Below are 25,282 nucleotides of genomic sequence, written 5' to 3' on the forward strand. Positions count from 1 at the left end.
AAGAAAATAGGGAATGGCTGCTTTATGTTATAAATGGAAACTGGAATTTTGGTACAAAGGAAGATCACAGGTGTCACATTTGCCGAGGTGTTGCAGCCCATATTGGTCTTTGAACAGATTGTATGAAGTACAACATTTGTAGTACAGTTTGTGCTTAGCTGCAAGAATTTATTTTGAAGGTCAGGCAGCAAAGAAAGAGGAGTGGAAGCCAGTAACAGAGTGCCAGCCAAAGAGAGGGATTTGAGCAAGTATTTGAAGGAGTTGCTTCCCAGGGAAAAAAAGAGGCCATTTGAAATACAGGTGGCTGCTGGAGGGGAAACATAAAGTATCAAGTGGGCTAAGGAGAGAAAAGAAAAAGCAGAGCATGGGGTGCAAGAAATGGGTAACAGGAAGAGCTGATACATAGGTTAGAGGTTATGATTGAGTGCAATACAAAAAAAGGCAATAAACAAGAAAAGATACTAGATGAAGTGATGAAACTGGGAAGGTGGTAAAAGCTGGGGGAAATATGATGTAGCACTAACAACAGAGGTGGTAAAAATAGGAGAGATGCTCCTTGCTGGTTTCATGTGGAAGTGGCAGGATTACTTAGCAAATTTCTGTGTTAGGCCATCCTTTTCCAAACCACTTACTCGATTTACATGCATTTACAGCATGGACTCTGTAAATGTGGTTTGAGTTACAAAAACTCAAATGCCTTGAGACAGTTAGAAATTACATTACAAATCTTTAAAAAAAAAAAAAAGTACTGTTTGAAAGCTGGGAAAAGCTTAAAACTAAAAAGCACATCTTTGAGTGCAAAAATGAACTTTGCTTGTAGAATTGATGAGGACAGCCAATTTTAAAATCTCTGTGCTTCCTTTGAGCCTCGTCTTTGTTCTGCCTTTATGAATTCAGATCCCTCGTGTCCTTTCCTCCTCCCCCCCTTTTGGCGTGCCTCTCAATTGTTTTACAATTTATCTTTGCTGCCCAGGGAATCCAACCGTCTGGGGCTGGTGGCTTCATCCCGCCTTGGTGTCAAGGTCGAAATCTTTTAATTTTGCAGGTAGAGTGGGTATCATGACCCCAGGGTCTGCCGCTGTATATTTAAATCCTGTCAGTGTTCTCAGAATGACAATGTCTGAGGTTTATGTCTGTTAGCTGCTTTATTGAGCTCTTTGGCAATATTTTGTCTAATTTCTCTTGGCAAAAATATAACAGTATTTTCTTGTTAATACTAAAAGCCTGTTTCATTAAAACTTTCAGGTAAGTAAAAAGAGCTTAACAACATTCTTATAGAATATGAGTATATATAGAATATATACTTCTATGCAGTATGTTTACAGAAGGTAAAAAGACCAGGTTTGTCAACATAATAGAGATTAGTTTGCTTTTCTACAGTTTCTGCATTGTATCTTTAATCAACATTGGAAATGTTAGTTATGCTAAGGATATCTTGTATATATTCCCAGTCTTGGAAAAGTCATTGCAAAAGGGGAAAAAGTCATTTGCATCTACAAGGTTTGGGATAGTAACAAGAGATTGAGTTTTCCTTTAGGTGATTTTTACCAGAACAGAGCCTAAGTACCTAGACTTGGTTATTGGATTTGCTCATCTTTGAGCAATCCAATAGTAGGAATAGCGTAGTAGGAATGTAAACTGAAACACATGATCTCATGTGCGTTTTCAGTATTGCTTGAATGTTAACAATGATCACGATCAGTGCAAATTCACTGAAACAGATGCGATAGTTTTTTTGTCAACGATTCGGTCAACATACTGGTATGTTCTCAAAAACTACAAGGGAAGTAAATTAAGGAAGGTCACATGAAAAGCCAGTTACTCCAAAAGTGATGAATGTATCTTCAGTCACATATAGGAGTTGAGAGGCTAATGGATATTTGGAGTGAAAATAGAAGATCGCTCAGTTCTAACAAGTTGGTACTGAAATTTTTTATGGTGGCATTTTTTCTGAGTCTTATAAATTTGTTTCTTGTGAATTATTTTTAGACACCTCTAACGGATTTTATGATTACTTTAAGGTGCAGAAGTTCCACAGTAACCCAACAAAATAATTGCAAGATTTTTTTTCTTTTATGGGCAAAAGAAAGTATTTTTATCAACCTCAAAAATGTTTGAGATATTATTGCCTAAATCTTTCACTTCTCCCCCCCTTCCCCAATCTATTCGTTTTTTGGGAAAGAATGAAGGCCTGAATCAGACAGTCTGCTTGGAAAAAGTCAGCCAAAACAGATGACTGATACGGAAGAATTATGAGCCTCTGAGAACAGCTCATAACTTCGGTGGCCTCAAACTGTAGTTGCTGAGAATTTTTTCCTTTATGCATTACCAAATCCATTCTTCTGCTGTTAAGGAAAGGAAAAGCAAACCTACAGATTTCTTAAAATTGTTTGGATAGTCTTCTTGTTGATACGCTTCTTGAACTGCAAGAAAGCAGTTATTTATCCATTATATGCAGTTTAAAATCTACATTAGCCATTTATATGTGTCAGTTCACTGAATATTTTGAAAGGTTGTCCTCAAATTTGCATATACTGATGTCTCTTTTGCATGCTTTCTGATGATAGTCTTGTGAATAACAAACTGACATACTTGTGGAAGCCAAACAAACCTCCACAGGCAGCAATTGTGAATTCACAGATCAGCCTTTTCCATTCGAAAGAAAACAAAAGGAACCCCACTGAAACGTGATCCCTTTATTGAATTTGGTCTGTTGAAGACTTACTCCTTAGTATTGAAAGGAGATGTGGCAGTCATCATGCCAGATCAACGATGGAAACTATAATTCTGAGAAAGCTGAAAAAGACTTTTTAAAACAGAATCTGTAGGCATCCTTAAAAAAAATGAAATCCTGCTGCCTTATTCAGTTGAGTAACTATGTTGACTTTTAAAGAGTGTGGCATATTTATGTGGGTAAGATGAATTATTTCTGGTCGAAAATGTTTTTGTGTCTGCTCAGTTTGGAATAAGATAGATTACTTATGCTGCATGTGCAAATTGTGCTTGTACTCAGTGGTCTAGACATATGGGCATTTGTGTTGACTAAGCTATCTTATCAACTCTTTATCAACTCTGTCAGCAAAAGGTTTACATATTTTTAATGTGGTAGTATTCCAGATTTCTCAGCATTCATCTACCTTTCTTACCATCTGTAAAGAGATCTGCTGCATTTCTTTGAAGAATCATTATTTATTCATCTTAATTTAGGAAGTTACTGTATCTGAAACAGAGCTGAAGTCCACATATAAATAAGCAGCAAGACCTAGATCGTAAAGAGGACCAGATGCAGTGGGCCTCTTGCACTCCTAATGGCCTCTAAACATGTGGTCTAGTACTTCTGGCTAAATGCAAGACTTAAGCTTTCACTACAAGTTCTGCCATTATATACCACTGCTCAGAACATGTAAATACAATTTACAGAACAAAACATTCTGAGTTTCAGTTACCAGTTCTGTATGATAACTGTATTTTATACGTATCAGAAGTAGAGACAAATAGATGTATTTTATTAAAAAATGTGTTTAAGCTATGCAGTTTGCAAATAGTTCTATTCCAAATGTATAGTGAAGATGGCTTTACCTGCTTAGGGCACAAGGATGCTAGGAAGCACTGGAAGTATGTTTTACTTCTAAGTTGTTTTCTGAGAGTATCTGACCCAGTCTTTAAAAGTCTCCAATTAAATGTGTCTTATTCTTAAACCTTTCAAAATTATTTGACTAGGTACCTCATCAAATTTGATTGCATGCCTTTTTTTTCCTTTTCTTTTTTTTAAATAACCTTAATTGACTCAAGTTTGCTTGATACTCTGAGCAAAATTAACCCCTCTAAAGAGGTGACTTTGAGCATTTTGGTAGAGCGTTTGCAGACAGCTTTGAATATACTCCTGTAAAGCCCTCAGCTAGCCAAATAGGAGGCTGTGTGACCAGCACCATTAGCATGGAAGTGAACCTGAGCTGTTCCCTACGTGGGGCTGGTTAGCTGGGAACAAGTGCCAAGGCAGTCCTGGCTTCTGAGTTGGCGTATGGGCAACCTAAGCCTGTGTTTACTTTCAGAACATGGTTTATGCTTTTGAGGGAGAAGGCTTATCTATTCCAGCAAGGTGCGTAAGCTCAAATGCAACTGACTGAATAGGCAAGAGGACTTGCTTTCTCAACTAACTACCTGAAATAGTATTTCATGTCATAAGCAGAATTATTCTGTTTCTATAATGCAGAAGGTCAGCATCCTGTTATATGAGTCTATGTTCTTATGGATGTATTTAGGCTTTTAACTTTTTTAATTAGTGTGTGATTAGTAGAAGATGCAAGTTGACAAAGCAGGGACAAAAGATATTAAACTCGTGTTTTACTGTGGTATGGTTTGAAATGTTATTTGTGTTTCTGTTTAATTTGTTATTATTATTGAGTTCTTCAATATTTTACTCATATTGTTCAGATGAAGAAACTGAGGCAGAAATGTATTTGCTGAGTATATTGAAAAATCAATAATGTAAGCTAGAATTCTTGCCGATCCATCTCTTATTTATTGGGTCACTCTGTCTTTAATTCTTTGCTTGTTCAATAGTTTATCATGGAATTAAGTTGGTTGTTTTTTGTTTATGTGGTTTTGGTTTTTGTCTGGGTTTTTTTTGTTAGTTTTTTTTTTGTTTGTTTTTAAATAGTTTCTTTTGCACTATGCATTCACGCTGCTTTGGCTTTTTCCTTGAGCAACAGTAGTTTACTTTAGAGTGTTCTTAACTCATTTCCTTGTAGCATACTACATACAGTTCCACTTGAATGCCTAGAAATATAAAATATTTGCCTTGTACAAATGGGGTTGACACATGGCTGTAAGAAATTTATGGCTGGTAAGTGACAGCAGCAAGCTTGTATTCTACAATTTAAGGAGGTTCATAGTGACAAAACCTATCCTCCATTAGTTTGGATTGTGGTATTGCAAAAAAACCCACAACAAACAAACCAAAAAAACCCACCATTTGTACAAAAGTCATTTGCTTCTTTATTTAATCCCTGGAAGAATTTTTTTAGACAGTCCGGTCTAGTAAAGGGGCAGTTTTAATGAAGTGATGCTACCTGCAAACAGAATGTAAATCTGAAAGAGTCTGATCTTTTTTAGTGCTTCTGCACTCTTTGCAAAAAAATGACAAGTTTTATGTGCTGAATTATTTCAGCAGTTGCCCAGCAAAATCAGAATCCTGCAGGATGTTCTGATTTGCTGTAGTATATGTTTGCTCTAATGAGACTGGATATATGTATGTCCAGTAGTACTAATTTCAGTGGAGAACTAATGAGGATTAGAAAATGTCTCTTGAATGAAAAAGCATGTATAATTTATCCTTGTCTGGCTGATAACCTCATGACTAAAACTGAGTTAATCTGTTGATTATTGAACAGTGGATGTAAAGCTGAATGCTGTATCTTTAAAGTAAAAAAAATGCCTGAAATCATGGTTTCCCAAAGAAGTATAATATAATAAATTAATAAACTGTTCTCTTTTTCTAGTAAAGCATTTTTAATCTGAAGAAGTGACTTTTGGTCTTGAAGAACCAGCAAAAAATTGTTATCAATTGGAGAAGCCAAGAAATAATTAAATAACTATGTTTAAGTTTGTATGCTAGGACAGCTTGCAACATGGTGGATGGGAATAATTACTTAGCCAGAAAATAGTTTTGGTGGTTTTTTTTGTTTTTGTTTTTTCCTCTTTTCTTTAAATAGTTACATTTGAAGCTTTGTTTTAATTTCAATACTGTGAGGGGGGGGAATGGATGTACATAGGCAGTGCCAACTGTGGGGGAGACAAATGTCCCATGGGCATAGGGAGAACCTCAGTTCCTACCTGGTGTAATATTTTTCTCACTTTTTAAGATGTTTCTCTTCTGACTAAAAAGTATAGATTGTTTTTCCTGTGTATGCACTAATACACAGCCTTGATAATGACTGTATCCATCTTAAAAAAAAATAAAATAAAAAAAAAAATCCTCATTTAAGGTAAGATTTTAGATCATCCTAGTAATTTCATCATAACATTTCCTTTTTTGACTGTGTATTTTTTCTCTGTTGTCAACCTTAATATTCTCAAATGCTAAATTTAAGAATTAATTACCTTAAATTGCTAACTAAAAGCAGGTAATATTTCAGAATGTCCAATCACACACGTGATAACCTAAAGATAACAACAGTAACAAATATAAGACCTGTATAAAGAGTCTTTTAAAAACTCATTTACAGTGTTGTGGTCGTATCTTGTAGCCTGTATCTGGGAGTGTTATAAATGCCTGAGCAATTGTTGGTTATCAGGACTTAGTACCTGCTTTGCATTATCTAAAATATGTGCATGTCCACAAATGACACTTCATCAATCCCAGCTATCCAAATGCTTCAGATATATTCTTGAAGCTTTTTATAATTACGCTTTGCACACATGTGCATGTGACACTCAAACATACATACAACAGTTTGCCTATAGGTTATTGAGGAGATGTGTGCACATATGTTTATAATAATCTACCCTGAGCCTGGTGGGATAAATTAGAACAGAGCAAATACCTACTTTACAAAGTTGCTTCTTCTTTTTCCAGTTTTCCCAAAAGTGTCTTTGGAGAGTGTTAGTCTGTATTGTCTATTAAATTAAACTGCATCCCCCATCTTGCTGTTCTCAATATTTTCTTTCCAAGCATATATAGCTTTGCATATTACAATTGCAATTGTCTGAAAGGACTAAAATGTTGTATGAGTAAAATGACTAAATGAGTTCTTTTTGACAGGATGCAGAAAAAAATGGTACTTTGAAAAGTGGGGTGGTTTTTGACCCTATTTTCCCAATGCTGTTATTTCACTGTTTTCAATTCCTTTGTGCGACTCTCTCTGTGTGCAACTCTCAGTGTTACTCTCTTTAATTATTCTCTACTAAGACAAAAAAACAACCCAACATTGCTTTCTGGCTCTTCTCTTCTATAACTTTCTTTTCTTTTTCCTTCTTTTCCAGTCTTTATTTTCAATTCACATGCGTTTTTGGCTTGGTTTCCTAAGGAAATATGTGACTTAGGATACAGGCTCTGTATTGTCTGTCTGACAATCATTCCTCCTTTCCCCAATAACTTTTAGAACTGCCAACTCATCACCACCACATTTAATAGAGGGACAGAGGTTTTAAAGCTATTCCTACAAATTTTGTGAAAACACGCATGTAGGTGAGAAGGAACGAGTGTAGTAATAGACACAAGACAATTGAAGCAGAGATGTTGTGAATGAAAGCCAAGGAGACTAGGCTTTGTGAGTTCTGCTGTTTGTAGATTCAGTTTTTTCTAACAGTTTTCAGTGTCAAAACACATACATTTGTTTCATCACAGTGACCATGTTCAATGGACTTACGGAAAGAATTAGGTGCCGTTTATTTTGATTTGCTTTAAAAAAAGATTCATGGACCAACCTACTTACACATGTATGTGTATGCATGAGAAGAGACCTTGTGTTAGCTGGGATTGCCTTTTCTATATGCGTCCTAGAGGCTGCTATTTAGCAGACAGGGAATAGCAACAAAGGAAATTCGGCAGAAAAAGAAATGGGGAGAAGTGCAATCAGACCTATTAAGAAGCACTTTCAAGACCTGTAGGAAAATATGACAGCATTTTCTTAACTTTCGCGTGACCTTTCTCCTGATGAATAGCTTTATTTGCATGAGATGCTGAAGCTTGGGCCAGGCCCACAAAATCAACTTTCCCTTTGAGTTAAGATTTCTGATGGGATCCATGTGGGGGAATTTTATTACTCTGCAGCATCCTTATGTGAGCATTCTCTGGGAAAAACTAACCTAATAGGGGAAAATAATCTCCAGGGAAAACCATCAGTTTCAATACTTGCTATTAACATTAAACTAAACCCCCCAAAAGGTGAATATCTTAACCCTCAAATAATGCAACTTCAAAAATGTGTGACTATTTTAATATTTTTTTTTAAAAAGTGACATCATTTTGTTATGAAAAGTTTATCTGGTTTTCAGGTTGGGGAGAAAGTTTTATCTGTTATGCACAGACTTGCTGAATAGCCACATAATCTTCCATGTCTGCCTTCATTTTTCCTCCTTATGCTCTGATTGCTCCTTTCTGGGTCATGTCAGAAACTAATTTTGTGAGTTCCTTGGCTTACAAAGATTTGTGCAAGGAGGTGGATTAGCATGCTTTTGGGTGTCATTAAAAAAATTGTTCCCATCCTTATAAACCTTTTTGAAAGTCCAGATGTTTTCAACAACTACAAATCATGCCAGCAGGGGTCAGTTTAGTACCAATGGAAGTTAAAACTGCGGGACTGCACACTTGAGAAGCTAGAACGAATATGAAGCTTGTATAATCAGACTACAAGTAAACCGTGTATATATCTTGGTAGACAGCCACTAAAATCATCTCTGCTCTTCCTGCTGGATTTTGGTTTTGAGTCCTTTTCTTAAAAATAGATGAACAAATAACTTTTTCTGGAGTTTTGATGATTTCCCACAATATTTTCAGTATTTTGTTCTTGAAGAGTATGTGAATGGTGTATATGACACTTTGCAAAAAAAGTGTATACTCACCCCAAAAAAGCATAGAAACAATAGGGTAGGAAAAAGACTAATTTCTGTGATGACTGACATTTAAACTGAAAAATTTGAACCTGATGCCAGTACATGAAAGTCATCAGGTCAAGTTCTTCAAAGGCAGAAGTACTGGTATACTCATAGAGGCTACCCACCAACTGAAGTTTCATATCCTTCCTGCCTTCCTTCCTCCCATAAAGAAATTGACTTGGTTAGGACCACTGGTGTGCTTTTGAATTTCTGGTGTTTGCCTGAGATCACAAGTGGCCATAGTCATTCGTTAAGGTAAGCATGTCTAAGATACAAAACCAGAAGGCAGAAGGAGGATGAAATAGGGATAAACGATAAATAGGTGTCTTGTTAGTTCAATAATGATGCCTGTAGAGATTCTTATTTTGCATTTGATCACTTTTTCACAAGAAGTACATAGATAGCTCTTTACCTGGTGAATTTTAAAAACCTTGAGTGGATATTAGGAGTCATGTGAGACACTTGAGCTCAGCAGAGTTACTAAACTTAACTTGTTCTATATATCTAGGTTAATACCGTTAACTAAAATTAACAATAAGAATGTTAAAATGATGATATATACAGAAGTATTCTGAAAAGGAGTAATCACCTTTCATTTTTTTCTCTGCTTTTTTGTTCTGTTCTGATTCCTAGGCACCACAGTTCAAATTAGGTCTAATTCTAGTTTAAATAATGTCCCTGATGATTGTAACTGAGGCCAGGGTCACAATGAGTTATGTTTTAATGAAAGTATAGGAGGAAATATAATATTGAGAACATTCAAAAATTGTTTTTTGATTGAAACCTGTTGCCCAGTCAAGACTGAAATAACATAATATATTTCAAGATTGGAATAACATCATGTTATTGGATAGTTTTATGACTCTGCAGCAGCAGCAGCAAACATAACAGCTTTGAATTTGCCTTGATTTTTTTTTCTTTTTTAAAATATAATTTTCTTTGGAAGCTATATCCTCCTTTTGGTTTTCTCTGTGCTTCTATTTCCACTCTGTCACACTCTGCAGATTATGTAACTGAAGTGGATATGAATTTATGCATTACTAAAATATGTCTAATTGGATTACACAGAAATTCAGGGTGAGGACCTAACTTTTGTTTCTATTTGTCATCGTTTCTCAGAGACTTGTCATGATGATTTTTACCTTGTCTGCTATCTAAAGCTAGTGAAAAATTCCCCAAACTTTGGGACTTCAGGTACAAACGTTAGATACCTCTGTTCATGCATACGTTCCTAAAAGATACAGCAGGACTTAGAGGCTTGGCCGTGTTTCTCTGGAAAGCAGTCATGAATTAGAATACAGCTTTATTCACTGCTACCTTTTAAATACTTTGAAGGGAAACATTTTCCTATGAGAATATATTATTATTCCTTAAAATGATCTTGTAAAATGTTTTGTTTGATACAAAATGGAATAAATTAATTTTGGCCATTTTGAGGCAAACTGTATTGCTTTTTAAAAACTACATTGTTGATTCTGTGCCTCTTGACTGACTTTCCATTATAAAGTTAGCTTTGGCAAGCTTATGAAAAATTGCTGGTTGAAGGATTGTTTATGCTTGCAGTATGTTACAAGTGTTGAGTCCTATTTTCCTGCCTGAATTTAAAGAGTAGGTGTGTTGATAAATCTTAGTTCAAAAAGCAGCTGGGAGCTGCTGCCTCTCTCACTTGTCCCTTTCGAGCTGCCACAACTCAAAGCTCTTTGGTTCCTTCATGTCATTCCATGTGTTTAAGTGTCATTGGCACCTGTGGGTTTTTCGTGGTTTTTTTTTTTTTTTTTTTTTTTTTTCTTTCCCCTGGACAGACAACAAAAGAATACTTTTCTTGCAAACATACTTCCCCTGGGATGGATCTACAAGTCTTGGACACAGGTCCTAAATCGTTATTCTTTCTAGTTAGTAGTACCCTTGAACAAAAAATTAGAGCTGTCTTCCCCTCTCCCCCAATATTTCATCAGTTCCTTCCTCCGTTATGCTCTTGTGCTGTATTAAGCGTATGGAGAGCCAGCCTTTTAAGGTCTGTCCTCTCATGCTGTGTCTTCATCTTTGCTCAAGTCTTACCAACAGGATTGCTTGCTCAGAACCATTTTTGTCTCTCCATTTTATCTTCTGCAAAGGGCAAAACCTTTCTTTTCTTGACTGCGAGTCTCCCTTTGAATGGCTAAGGTTTATCCCTTAACGAGTATTTAGATTTCGGCTCCTTACGTAGCAGAAACCATTGCGAGTTTCTTGAACTTCAATAGTTCCAGCAACAAGACTTCTCTTGTCTTCTTGTCTCTTGTGCTTCTACTCCCAGACCCAAAATGGGCCAGGGCCTGCCAGTTTGTGTGCTGGTGGATTGGAGGAGGACTGCTATATTTTCTGCAGAGGTGAAGTGGGAAGGAGAACCAAAACTTTTAAGACTCTTGAATTCCTGTTCCAACCCCTGCTATTAATTTCAGTGTCTTGTCAAGTGGTACCTAACCTAAAGGGGCCCAGCAGTGCTCTGTTGCAGAAGTTTTTGCTTTGCAGCACATATGTCAGGCATATAATGTGGTGCCTGCAAGATGTGGGAAATGGTTCAAGAGGAAAATACATTGCAAAATGGGCAAAATTCTCAATGATATGGAAGTAATTTGCTATAATCATCAGGTTTTCTGATGCAATCACTTGATAATTGCATATTTTGAGGCTAATAACATATAGTAACAAAGAGCAGGAAACCACTACGTCTGTAAGTGGAAATGTTGCTTTAAAATGTATATAAGCCTCCAGTGCATAAAATGCCCCACAGGATGGGAGGTGGTATGTGGGAACTTCTTTTTCTATTTGTTTTGAAATGAGCTCTAATAAGGTAGGTGGTCTGAGAAACAATTTGCAAAGGACTCTGAGGGTCAAAAGATTCTCAGGAGTTTGGTGTTTCAGTGCAAACCTTCAAAAGGAAGTATTTCTAAATGAAAGTACCTATAATAGCGATAGCGTCCCTGGATTTATACTGCTGGATAAAAGAAGTGTTGCACTAGAAAACAGAAGAAAATACTACACACGTTAAAACCACAAAAGCCTCATGTTCCCAACAATCAGTACACACCCTTATACCTTTGCAACTGAAAGATGGCTTATTTCAAGTGACTGATGTCAGTATTTTCCAATGACCAGGAGCTGGTCTGTGATCGTGTAAATCAGAGGACTTACAAGGCAGCAGTAACAATGTGAGGCTTTTGTGGCTATTAATACTTCATTTCTCAGTCTTCATCAGCTATATCTGGGCCATTAGCTGGGGAATTCATCTTAATAGGGAGCCAGAAAGCAAGTAAGCAATCATCTGAGGTGGGTAAGAAGATTTTGTGTACGTAGAGAATGCTTGACCTGTGTTTATGAACTTGCTGAACTTGTGCAATGTGAGCGTTTCTCGGAAACACGAGGAAGCTATATGCTGGTGAAAATATGAAGTGAAATGGGCTAAAGAAAAACTAGCAGACCCGAATGCTGAAGGTATTTGCCATCGCATTGCTTGATATTGACAAATGGTCCTTCAGAGTGGAATAGGATAACATACCTGAGAAATGACCCCCTGTGTGGGGGGAGAGCAATGGTGCTGGATATAAGCATTCAATTATGTCCATAGCCCCTCCCATCAAATAGACTTGAAAGATACCTGCTCAAGGAAAGGATAACAAAAAGAGAATAAAGAGACAAACTGGGTAGGGGGGTGTCTAGAAGCAATGAAGATGGGTGCCAACAAACAGTGGGTTTCAGGTAGGATTTTCAGCAGTTTTTCTGCTCAGTGACTGACAGGGTTTTTTATGAAAGCACCCTGACTTTTTAACTTCTCTTCTCTAAAACAAAGCAACATATATTGGCCTTCAGCATTCAGAGGTAATCTTTGTTAACTGTATTCATTGCTCAACAGAACTTCAGTGAGGGGTTCACTCTTCATTTCAGAGCAGGTATTTCAGAGCAGGTATGGTCTCCAGAGGAGCCACAAATTAAGTGAGGTCCTGAGATTTTTCAGCTGTGATTTGAGTCAGAGAAGCTCACACTTTCATTAAGGTCAAGGTGGGCAAAAACTCAGGAAGATTGCCTAATGGCTGGAGACTTTTAACACTATATGTAAGACACTTTTTGACCTAATGGTTTTAAGCAGCTATATGTTTTGGGCCCTGCTGTGCAGAATCAGATCTATCTATCTTTATCATCTATAGTACAGTCCTTTATTATGACTTATGATGGTCTTTAAGCAATCTTAGTAAAATACATGAAAGGCAAATTATTAGACTTGTTTTTCCTCTCTGCTTTAAGATGATGGCTAAACTAATGATTTAAATGTAGCCTTTTAAAAATTAAATAAAAAGTTACTATTCAGACAACCTACATGCCAGCCCACATCCTTCAGAAATGTAGCTTGAAGTATGACAGAAGTGATAGTATCCAAAACTGTCTTGTGTAGCAGCTACAAAAGAGATGCTGACAGACGCCACAACCTTTGGGGTAAATTCCTTATTAAAAGAAAAAGCCTTTATAGAAATCTGTGCTTTGAATTGCTTTTTGCCCTCTCAAACGTAGATTTTTATTTTTTTTCCTCCTAAACTGGTAAGAAGACAGACTTCATTAATACGAAGCTGTACATATGATGTGTTCTGCTTGGCTTTAGTTTCTCATTTTGCCCTTATTGTCGTTAAACAATTAGTTTTATAATAGTTTTACTTCGACGGCAAGAATAAAGTGTTCTCAGTTTTTCTGTGTGTGTAAAAGATGTATTGCTTGATGGTGTAAAATGTACAGGCTTAATGGAAAAGAGACAAAATTTCTGTGTGACGGAGAAATATTCTAAATTGCATTAGAGAAGGTCTTCAGGAGAAAATCAATAAGGCACTGCTTTGTTACTAGCAGTAATTTGGATGACCTTGTATTTTTCAGCATTTACCCATATTTCCTCCCAAACTAAACAAAGTGAAGCCAAATCTGTCTTCAGGCAGTATCACTACATTGAATATATAAATTAGGTATTTCCAGTATTGGATTAAATTCATAGGAGAAATCAACTGGTTTGGTCCGTAGTTTACCCAGCTATACAATCAAATATGTAAGGAGAGAAGAGATACAAACTAATAATGAATATAAACATAATCTAGCATTCTCTATGCAGCAGCCTTTGCAGACCAGAGACAAATCAAAGGGATTGCTAGAAAGAATGACCCGTACGCTGGTTAATAAGAGAACACACTAAAGCATTATTGATCCAGTAAACTGGCGGCTTCTTAGTTTGTTCTTATCTCTGTCTGCTTTATGCCTGTTCACAGACTTTTCAAGTGTAAGTACTATAAAAATTTTGAGGCTTTTTTCCTTCTGAATTCTTTCAGAGCAGGAATGAACTATTACATTAAGACGGTCACTGTCATTCTGACAAATCTGAAGGTGCCAACTTCTCCCCATCTAGTCATTTTATAAGAAAAAAGAACAGCACAGAAGTTGTTCAATTTAGCTAAAAATTGGTTTAGGTAAACTAGTGAAAAATCATACTTGGATGCATCTAGATTTATTTATGGTTGACATGAACTAAATCTGTATGAACTAAATTGTACTGCTTTTATTCTGACCAAATTATTTCCTTCAGCTTAATAAATAATTTTAAAACTAATTTCAAACTGGTGCGTTTGAATGCTGATGACTTACAGGAGGCTGTATTCAACTCTTCTACTGCAGTTTAGTTCAGTAGAGAGGTATGTCAAGTATGAAACTATCTTCATTTTCTCATAATGTTTTTGAAGTTGAAATATCAAATTGAGTTTTATCTTAAAAAGAAAGGAAAAGAAAAAACAACCGACAACAAACCTCAAACCTCACTGAGCCATTTCAAGCTGTGAGAGTGTAAGGATTTAGACACATGAACAAAGTATGTGCTGTTAACTGCTCCACGGTAGCTGTCCATAAACATACTCTCTGGCACTTCAAGGTAAAACATTGTTAATGAGCCCCTATTCCTAAAACGTGTAGCGAGGGTGTGCAGACTGGTGTCTCCAGTAAGAACTGATGACCTTTCAACTTCATCTATGATTACTTATCTTCATAATTCCATCTCTAATAAACTTTTTTTTTTTAAAGTATTTGTGCTTTGAAATCAAGAAACAGATAAACTACCTAGCTGTTCTGAAATTTATGAAGGTGGTGTGAAGAAACATTTTCTGTTACTTCTGCTGAAGGTATGAAGTTGGATTTTTGGCATCTCATCCTTCCCTTTCTACCTCTGAGCTGTTGGAGATTCTGCAGGGAGCACAGAAATGGATGTCTCTGAATCACAGCAAGAGCTAATTTGTTGAGATCTGATGGCCATCAAACTCCAAAAGTAATCAACTCTAGCTACATGGTTAGAAGAATGGATGAGGTTTTAATAGACAGATATTTGGACTTATTTTCACAAGCAATTGATTTAAGGAAGATTAACATCTCTCCTGTAAATTAATTTGAAATCCTATGGATATTACTGACAAGTGCCTGAATATTCGTTCCTGCCTTGAAATCTGTTAAGTTCTTCTTTTCAATTACTTTTTGGTGGAAGTGAGTTTTAATCACATAATTTGGGGAGATTATTTGTTTTATCCATTTTGAATATAATCTCTTCTGAGTGTTCTCTTCAACTTAGAATTCCTTTGTTTTTTACGTTATGAGACGCTCATGACTGGTTTCTAGACCATTCACAATGTCATGTGCTTTTAGGTTTTCCTCCCAAAAGTAGCAGTCGTAATGTGTTTTTCATACATGTGACTTAAAGTGATTTTCTTCACTCTCATGTTTCATCCACTAATTCAGTAATATCCTTCAAATTTTAATCTATATGCTTTGCCATAGTATTCCTTGCACATTGTTGTTGGTTTTTAACCACAACTGCTGACAAGCAGAGATTTATTTTTTTTTTCTCTGCCATTGCTCTCTGTAATGCCAGGTTTCTCGAGTTGATTATTTGGATGGTCATTTTCCCCCCCCTTATTTTGCATTCATCAACATGCTGTATCTTTTGCTTTTGCTTTACTAGTTCATTTTGTGTGCTCTGAAATGCCTCATTGTATTCTCTGCTCCTGCATGCTGTAATAACTTTCTCATCTGCAACTATTACTGCCATTTTTACTTTATCCATTTCTGCTTTCTTTCCTGTTCTAGATCACTGGTAAGTATGCTAACGATGGGAAGTCTGAAGTGTGTGTCATCTGAGCTGAAAAGGGACTGCTGTGCCTCTTCCTACAGCCAGTATTTCTTTCATGGTGGCATAGTATTACCTATGCCAAGTCAAAATTTAAAAACTGACAGAATTCACAGTGCACCAAATCTGTTGGCTTTTTTCAGTGGTGAAATATGTGGGAGGGCTAAGAAATATGACAGAGAATAAAGCTGCCGGCTTCCTCCTTCCTGCTTCCAAAGCATCAAATAGGTAACTAAAATTGAAAATTTTAGCCTAAAGATTATAATTCCCCATATGTAATTACTGTATTGCATAATAATTTTTTTAAGCTCAGAAAAAAGGCAAGGGAGAATTGCTTTAAACAATGTCAGTTAATGAATTTGGACTTGAGGAATTGCTGTTCCCCACACTTAATTTCCTGCATCAGTTCAAAACCACCTACTTTTTGATGTTTCATGATCTCTGAAGCAATTAACAGTGATATCTCAAATTACAGTTCTGAATTTAGATGAAGAATAAGCTGCAGGGACACAAGAACAGTAAGCAGCAGTTAAAATCCTGCTTTGCTGTTGATATTTCTGGTAGTTAAAAAAAAGAATAAGATCTTTCAGCACAACTGTCTGAAAGTGGGATATTTTTCCAAATTTTATGGGTGGCATCAGTAGCAAGTTTATAGTTTTGTTTACATGTTTCACCTCCTTTTTCTACTATTTGGTGTGCGCAGAAGATACTGTTTGCAAATCACAGATTGGTCTGCATGCAAGGACAAAGCAGATATGCACAAATGCACAGATGCATTTGCAGTGATTCAAAGCACAACTCTATGCTATACATGTGCATTGCTCCGTTAACTTTCTAGATTGGAGGCAGGTATCCACATCCAATAAGTTCCTTTTAAGTGACAGCTGCAAAAAATATTGCTGCTGTTTGTATTGTTAATGAGACTCTTTTATAGATTTAATCTCTGCTGCAGTTTCCAGAGAAGAAAACTGGTATATAACCTGTGAAGAGGAAAGGGGATCACTTATTTATTTTTCCTAAGGTCAACTCATATGTTACTAATTCATTTCTTTTACTGTCTTTTCAGCATTATTAATTTTTCCTATTTTTTTCTAATTTTCATTGCTTCCTAGACTGATACATGTTTATTAAAACTTGCAGATTGATGACCTTCCTCAATTTAGAGAATGGCTTTCTTTGAAGATTATATAGCTTTGATGGGAGAAAATAGAAACTCTATTTCTGTAAGTAGCTTTATTGGCCATATCAAGATCAAATTATGGATTACTAACAGAATGCGGTTTACAACTTTTATTATATTAGCGCTACTGCTTTAGTCCATGCATCTTAGAATCAGTTATAAATTAAGACATTAAGGCTACGATACACAGAAGATGCAAGTATTATCAATTTGCTCCAAAGATCACAATGATATTCAACATTAAAAAAAAAAAATTATTTAATACTGCCTCTGTCAAATTTATCCAATATTTTGAAATTATATTGGTTGTGAATTTAGCTAATTTTTAATGTGATATTGTTGACCGTATGTTAGCTGTTTCAGGGTAGTTATCAAATAATTGCTTTCATGTGGCTGATTTAAGCTTCATTGGTAAATCACTTAAGAACCTTTTTCTAAAGATCTTCAAGTACAGAAGTCCTCCACCTCCAGTTACATTCACAGTTTCTACTGAAGTTTTTACTCATGATGTTAAGGGAACTTTATCTTAAACTTTCTGTTTGCCCTACTGCTTTCCCTGATGTCCTTGTTACAGTCCTGTTTTTTCTCTGCCATCCTAGAGATTACAGTGAATCACGCTGTGGTATGGAATGACAGCCTCCCTTCTAGAAGGTGATTCAAATGCGTGGCTTCCCTTGATACTGCCATGCCTTGTATAGTTCTTATAAGTCAGTATGTAAATTTTGCATGGATACTGTGAAACTACAAAATGACTTAAAAATTCTTCATTTTTGTTCTTTATGCAAGACTTAAGTCTTTGAAATGTCATGTCAGTGTAAGTGCCAATTTGTATGCGTAATCTGAAGGATGTCTTAACAGGAGGCTATGCTTGGATTACAAATTTGAGTAATCAGGAGAATGACAGCATTGACTAGAGTCGCACAGAAGGAAACTTGGTTACAAACAAAAGGCAAAGAGCTTGATCATGCCAGAAGATATCAACAAGAGCTTTTCCACTCTCTTACCTGCTTCTATCGCTTTGCCTGTTGCTTGTACTTTGGTAGATCTTATGTATATCTTAAGCACCCACTTTCCTCCCACATCATTAAAAGCTCTAGAAAATGCAGGCAAATATGAGTGGAGTTTCTCCTTGTTTGTATTTTGTAGCCTTTCTTTTACATTTTTTACTTTGTGATTGTGTACCATTTCTGCAATGGAAATGCTGTCTATGTATGACATTGATAACAGCAGGACTGGCATAATTTTCAAATGCCCTGTCATTTTGCAGCTACTCTACCTCTTTTCAAAGAGGAGTTGTTATCCAATTATTTCACTGTTTGAAATTATTTACACCACACTGAATCATGAAAACGAGATGAGAGGAGTGCAGCTTTCATTGGGAGAATCAATTCTGCAACATTTTAAGCTGCCGACATGTGTGTCTCTTTGTTGTGGCTCTTGATGTATGGAGAGACATGAGCACAATTTTTCTGAACTTGTTCATGGAGATTACCATTAGTGGTCATGAATTGTGGGGCCTATCTACATGTGTCAGTGAAGGTGGCAGTTAATGCCAGTAGTGATAGCAGTTGTATTGCAAAGGAAACAGAGCAGTAGCTTACTGATATATGAAACATGTCAGAGGATAGTGTGGGGATTTACTCTTCTTCCTTAGGCTTCACCTCTGTGATTTACACAGGGATTTCCCTGTGCCCTTTTGGAAACCACTGGCAAGATGAAGGAGTAGAGGTCAGGACAAGTAAGCTGATGAGCTTTCTCTTTCTGTGCCCTGAAGAAGGATGTCAGCAGGCTGGGATTCACTGGGGCGAGGATGGGGCAATCAGAACATAAGGACGGCTGTGCTAGGTCAAGCCAAAATCCACCTAGCCCAGTCTCTTGTCTGATAGTGACCCGAAAGAAATACTTCAAGACAAATACAAAATTATGTTCCCTCCAGTGTAGTTTTCCACGATGCAGTAGGCTGTAGTCTGAGCCCTTGCAAACAAAGTTGAATCGGGGTAGTTTTGTTTAATAGGCCTAAAATGACTTGTTCTCCCCCTTAATTTAATTGCTCTTTGTTTCTATGTCTGTTTTCTACAACATCCTACAGCAATGCAGTCTGTAATGTAGTTATCCTTTATATGGTGTTTAATTTGTTGTGAACATTCTGCATGATATTCCTGTTCAGCTTCATATTTCTCATGCGTGAGAGAATGAGTATTTGTTCATCATCTCCCTTCCATGTGTAATTTTGCCTCATATCTAAGATGTCTTTCTCCGAGGTGAGTCTCCTGAGCTTCTCTTGATATAGACATCACTCCATAACTTCCATCTGCAGCACTGCTCTTCTCTATAATGTTTCCAATTCTGTTACATTCCCTTTGAAATAGGATGACCACAGCTGCACGCTGTGCTAGGGAACTGGATGCTTTATGGAGTTTGTTCATTGTCTTTATTCATTTTTTCTGTTTTGTTCTCTGTTCCATTCCTAGTAACACCTACCATTTAATTTGCCATGTTCACTGCTACTTGGCTTTCAACTGATACTTTCAGAGAAGTTTAAACAAAGACACAAAAATCTCTTTTCTGATTGGTGTCAGGATTTGACTCTGAAGCCCACTATGGTGTGTGCGTCGTCATGGTTATTTTTTATAAATATGTTACTCTGCATTTATCAAAGTTGAATTTAATCTGCTAGTTTATTTTTCAGTCCCTCATTATAGAAATTCCACAGGTCTTCATGGGCAGTTTGGGGCTTGATTATCCTGAATAATTTTGTATTGTCAGCAGACTTTACCAGCTCACCTTCTTTTGCACAGTGAAAGTTCTGGCACAGATGCCTGTGAGACTCCACAGACCCATTCCCCATAATGAAAACTGGCCATTTCTATAGTAAGTATTAATTTCTGAGAAGGTTCTTCCTCCTACTTGATGAAATCTCAGCTTCTAGGAGGGAAGAATTTTTGTGCAGAAGTTTGTAAAACCCTTTCTTGGAAATTCAGGTTGTCTGTCAGCTAAATCACAGTCATCCACTCCATAAGCTAGATGATTTCTTTGAAGATGTTGGGAGATGAGGTGTAGTTTCTTCCCAGGAGAGAGATATTGATTCATTATAATAATCTCTATGACTATTAGTTCTGTTACCTTATTTGGTTACTTCTACCATTTTGGATAGTCTAGAAGTTGAACTTGGAGGTGTTCATTTCACAGGTGCTCTCTGAAACTGTTTTGCACCATCCATTTCATTTGTCAGTTTTCTGATGTTAAAACAGAAATCGGATTTGTCACTTTGATGCACTTGCTGTTTTGTGTGTGTGTGCCATTTATGTATGTGTGAAGTGACTTGCTGTTTGTTTCCTGAGCAGCATCAGTTCCCATGAGGAACACTTTGGCCACAGATCACTCTTCTCCCAGGATGCTGTGGTGCTTGTAACTCAGTGATATAATGGTTTTGCCTACACAAAGCTTTCTGCTCCGTTGTCCCTGTCCGTACCTGCTGTAGTGGGGCAGACTTCATCACACTGTTTACATCAACTGTGCTATAAATTGTTCAAGAAAATGTTCCGGTTCAAAATTCCTCCTCTTCTAAACTATTTTTAATGGGAGTCTCTCTCTTTTCTGGTTCATAATGATTAACATCCTGTGCCATATGACAAAGATTATAGCTGGGAACAGGGGAAAAGAGTAAAGAGTCCATAAAATGCTATCGCCATCAAAACCCTTGTATTGTCAAATGACAGCCTGTATGAGCTGCCGTCACAAGGGGTGCTTGGTTGGAAAAGGAGCTGGTTTATGATAGAACGTAATGATAAACAATGTTTTTTACACCTAACCGAAACACATTATTGAAAGCTACAGCAACTAATAAATGATAGTTACCAATAAATTATATAGTTTACCATTTATCATCTGTTTTGTTGTAACAATAGCCTGAATATTAAGTGTCAGGGTTATAAAAAGTTATGAGTCTCTAAGAATGCCATAAAATACTCTGCTAGCTCTAGTATCTGGCAAACCACAGAAATCATGTTGCTGTTAAGATCTCTAGGTCAAATTCTAAGGTGATTGTGGGTGTGGTGACTGTCTGCCTTGATGTCAATAAAACCTTCCTGATGGATGTTGCTCATTCAAGAGTTGACCACTAAGTTGGCTAAGGATCAATATTGCTTACTTTGAGATTCCCTGGGTGGTGATAGATTTCCCGTAGCCACAGCGTAGTATTTGTGCAAAGCTAGATGCTGTAAAGGTAGTTACTATTGCACTGCTTAGGGCCTGAAGTTCAGGCTGCACACCAACCACCTGCGCAACACAGCCCACTATAAAACACAAAGCAGTTTTTAGGAGAGCTACCAAATGTGATTGACAACTAAAAGGTAAATACTCCCTAGATATACCATTTCCCCCATGATGGTAATTGATTAGACTTACAACAGAACAGTTGGTAGAAGAAACCACATTACCTGACTAAGTCTGCAGGTTTGGTGGTGAGCAGCACACTTCCAAAACGATGCAGAGGTGAGTGTTGCTTTGATACGTCTGCAGTGGTTGTAATAATTCTTAACAATTCTCCTTAAAACAGTTGCTAAGTGTACATGGGTTTTTAAACTACATATGCGTTTTCTTGTGTGTGGTACTCTTTCTGGCTACTTATTCAGAGTAGAAAATGAGTTAAAGGAACACAGGTTAGGGATTTAGCTTCATGTCAAATTATAGTTTGGCTTTGAAATGAAGGGAAAGATTTGCTTTTAGGTATGAAAGGAGCACTTGGAGTGAGGCATAATGTATTGCACACCCTCTCGTTTAATTTATTTCTTTATTATTAATGTTACTGTACTGTGTAGCTCGTGGGGGAAGGAGGTCCCACCGAGAATGGCTTTGGGAACTGTGGCTGCTACAGAGCTCTTCTGAGCACTGTGGGGCTGGGTGGCCTGGAGGGCCATGGCTGGGGGCTCATGGCCACTTTGGAGGTGGGAAATTGCACCTGCTATCAGGAGGTAGGAGTCGGAAAGGGCTGTGATACAGAGAGAAGCAAAGGGTCCATCCAGGTTTTGAATGCAGCTGCTTTCCCTGGTGGGATGCTGCCTTCTGTCTTGCTGTGCTCACTGCATTCAGGAGCTCTTGTGCATGGAATTCCTCTGCTTGTGGGTGTGTGTTCAGAATAGAAAATAGTTGGAGGAGACATGGGGATCAGGCTTAGCTTCAGAAGGTGCTAACGAAACAGTAGAAGCTGGTTTAGACATGATAAGAAATTTTGCTAATTGAGAAGCAGAGGCACCCAGCACCCCAGCTCAGTGAGGTTCTCACTCTGCAACAGAAGCAGAAATCCATTGATCAGTTGGTCAATGGCATCATGTCTCTGCATAAAATATTAGCAGTTAAGTTAGAAACAGTGTTTAATTTCCTTCTTTGCCTTTGATGTCCAGCGTTGTGTGCACTTGTACTGCGGTTGAGATCTTGTATCGCACAGCTGGAAATTTGGGCTTAGACTGTAGAGTTTGGTGGAAGTGAGCTGTTCTCATGAGACTCCTGGTTTCTTTAGAACAAGCACCAGAAGAGTAAGTGAGACAGGCATGATCAAAAAGAGAGTTTTCATGTTTCTGCCAGCGTATGCTTGCGAATCCCTTGTACTGGTGTGTTGTTAGTCCTGTTTATTCTTTGCTGTGTTGTAACAAGATCTCCATCATTGACTATTTGTTCAAGGCTGGTGACAAAGTGCATTAGCAATGCATAAGGATGACACTTGAGATTTTTGGTGATCTACTCCTGCTTCATAGCATTCGTGATTACTGAGATTTGATTGCTACTTCAGTATGCTATGGATCCTACTAAAAATGGCAAGGTCTGAGTACAATATTTCTATGACATCTGGAAAACTTTGTCTTTCACTGTGTAGTGACATGGACATGAGCACAATGATCTTAAGTTGATTGGGGCCCTCTTTGCTTGGGAAAAAAAAAGTATCCACACCAGTATACTCCAACCATTCTATGTAGATAATTTTATTTTTATTTCTGACTCACTTTTATTGATTTGTTTTGGGGAAGGTTTTTTCCTTCTGGGCTGCTGTGCAATTACTCAGGTTCAGGGACTGTTGTTCAGAAACAAGGACAAGTTTTTATAAAGAATTCTTGTGGTTTTGTACTTGAAGAGTTGGCTTAAAGAAATATTCTGCTTGTATAATAGAAAATCTCATTTATTCATTAACAACCAATGTCATACAGAAAAGCTGAGAAGTCTTCTAAAGCTTTGAAAGTTTTTGTGGTGCTATGCTGTTGTTGGGGTTTGGGGTTTTTCTTGGATTTTTTTTCTTGGTTTTGTTTGGTGGAGTCTCTTTGAGATCATCACCGCTGCAAGATAACCATCAGAATCAGTTGAACCGTTATCCTAGATAAATTAGAAAAGATAAAATAGCATCATAGGATAACTTACGCCCAAATCGGTGCTGAAAAGCAGGATCTGCTCTGAGGTCAGACTAGGATGCTCAGGGCTTTACGCAGTCATCCCCTCTAAGGACGGCAAGACTGCGCAGCCTTGCTGGGCAGCCCGTTGTGTAATCTGTAATCCTAAATGAGGCTGCCATTGCAAATGTTTCAATACCTCTTTTATTTTCTCTTTTATTACAGGACTGCCGTTTAAATTTAGTTAGTGTTACGCCGCAGCAGCTGCTGTGCATTTGTGAGCTGCTTTGTGTTTTAATAAAGCTCTATTAACATCATTCTTAATTATGGATGGGCAATACAAGTCAGAAGTATAGAAAGCTTAACATTTTCAATGATGCCAAAAGACATTTATCAGCCTTTGTGAGTTATGGGTTGTATTTCTAGCCCTTATTGTATTTATGGCAAAGAGATACTATCTTGTGCAGTTGTATTGTGAGCCTGAACTCTACTCTTTTACAAAGTTAAATTGAAATGAAGTTTAAGGATTGATCCTCTGTAGAGTAGCTGAACAAGATTAATGTTAATTGATGGTTTCAGATAAGCATCAGTGCTAAATAATATAGCTACATTTAATTTTTAATATGATTTAGACTTACACATACGGATGGATCAAAAAAAGCAACCTGAGTACTTCCTTGGCTGTACAAAGCTCCTAGCATTGCTTCATTTGTAAATTCAAGAGAGAAGATGCTTTATTTATGTGGATTGTTCATTTAAAGAAAAGCAAAGTCTTCAAAGTCGCCTAGAAAAAATTACTTTAGAATCAACCAAGAACAAAAAATGGTACTAGTGCAATTGTTCAGTAAGTGAGAATTATAATTGGAAGTTAGGAATTTTGGAATTTATTACAGAAATTATTGTTAGAAAAGCTAGGTAGGTAAAAAGAGTCTGAATACCATCAGTTTAATTTCCAGTGGATTTTATGCAATAAAACAATGACTAAGGTAAAGTAAAATTTAGTGTTTGTTGAATGTACGTTAGATTACATTAGGCTTTTTTTTAATGATGCTGTAGATTATTTTTTTTAAATTCTATTTGTCTCCTTATAGCCTCACTTCCAGTCAGTTAGGTCTGTATTTCTTAAATAGTGTATATATATGGTTATATATATGTATTTAAAATATAATAATCTAAGCCGAAGTCTGAATTTCCAGCAGTTGCAATTCCCTGAGCATTTAATAATTATAACTCTTTGTATTTATTATTACCACTAAGGTTTGCTTTATAAGTTTTGCTTTAACATATAGCATAGTTTATTATTGAAATGCACGTGGCAACACTTAGTCGGAAACTTTAAAGCATGCTGCTCTATGGTCTGTTTAATGACTAGGAGTTATTCTAAAAGCATTTGTCTCGGAGTGGCAGAAATCATGCTTTGCCCTTCGCCGTCCTAGGGCACTACTGACCTCCCGTCCCCATCCACAGTGGAGCCAGAGGTAGGCTGGATCTGGCTAGCAGCATTAAGAAAGTTCACTCTTTGCGCATCAGTGTGCTCTCTGCCAAGCGTGAGGTGCCTGAGCAAAACTGCAGCCCACCACGGGTTCCCCTTCCCTGATTTATACTTGGCCAGTACTACAGCCTCCTTTTTCCTGTTTCAAACATTGAGTGCCATCATTCCTACCTAACTGCCAGAATCTTGAAATCAAAACCTTGATTTATATTTTCGGTAGTAACCAAATACTGCTTTCTGTGAGAAAAAGCAGAGTGGAGGGAAAAAAAAAAAAAAAGAGATTTATTCCAAGCTACTTAGAGAACTACTTTTCTACAACCCTAACCATGCATATTCCTAATATCAAGGTTTTAGGGTGAAAAACATATTTTCTTTTTATTTAATAGTGACGACTTTCTGCGCAATCACAAGTGTGTAGTACCCAAGGTGTTGGAGGACAAACATGAGCTGCTGCTACTTGC

At 37.1% G+C, this 25,282-nt stretch overlaps 1 protein-coding gene across 7 annotated transcripts in view; it reads left to right on the forward strand.

Annotated features, from left to right (window-relative positions):
* Positions 1–25,282, forward strand: part of SMYD3 (SET and MYND domain containing 3) — a 416,877-nt gene that overhangs the window by 99,428 nt on the left and 292,167 nt on the right. Inside the window, exon 1 of one of the 7 annotated variants that reach the window (XM_054194394.1) lies at positions 14,837–16,995. The exons of 5 other annotated variants lie outside the window; for them this stretch is intronic. In XM_054194394.1, the coding sequence (XP_054050369.1) occupies positions 16,939–16,995 (57 nt within the window). In that variant the 5' untranslated portion in view covers positions 14,837–16,938. Of the gene's footprint in view, positions 1–14,836; positions 16,996–25,282 lie in introns of those variants that run through there. One more of the 7 variants, XM_054194395.1, reaches the window with a different exon arrangement.

Source organism: Rissa tridactyla, chromosome 3 (assembly GCF_028500815.1).
Source record: "Rissa tridactyla isolate bRisTri1 chromosome 3, bRisTri1.patW.cur.20221130, whole genome shotgun sequence".
NCBI classification, from domain to species: domain Eukaryota; kingdom Metazoa; phylum Chordata; class Aves; order Charadriiformes; family Laridae; genus Rissa; species Rissa tridactyla.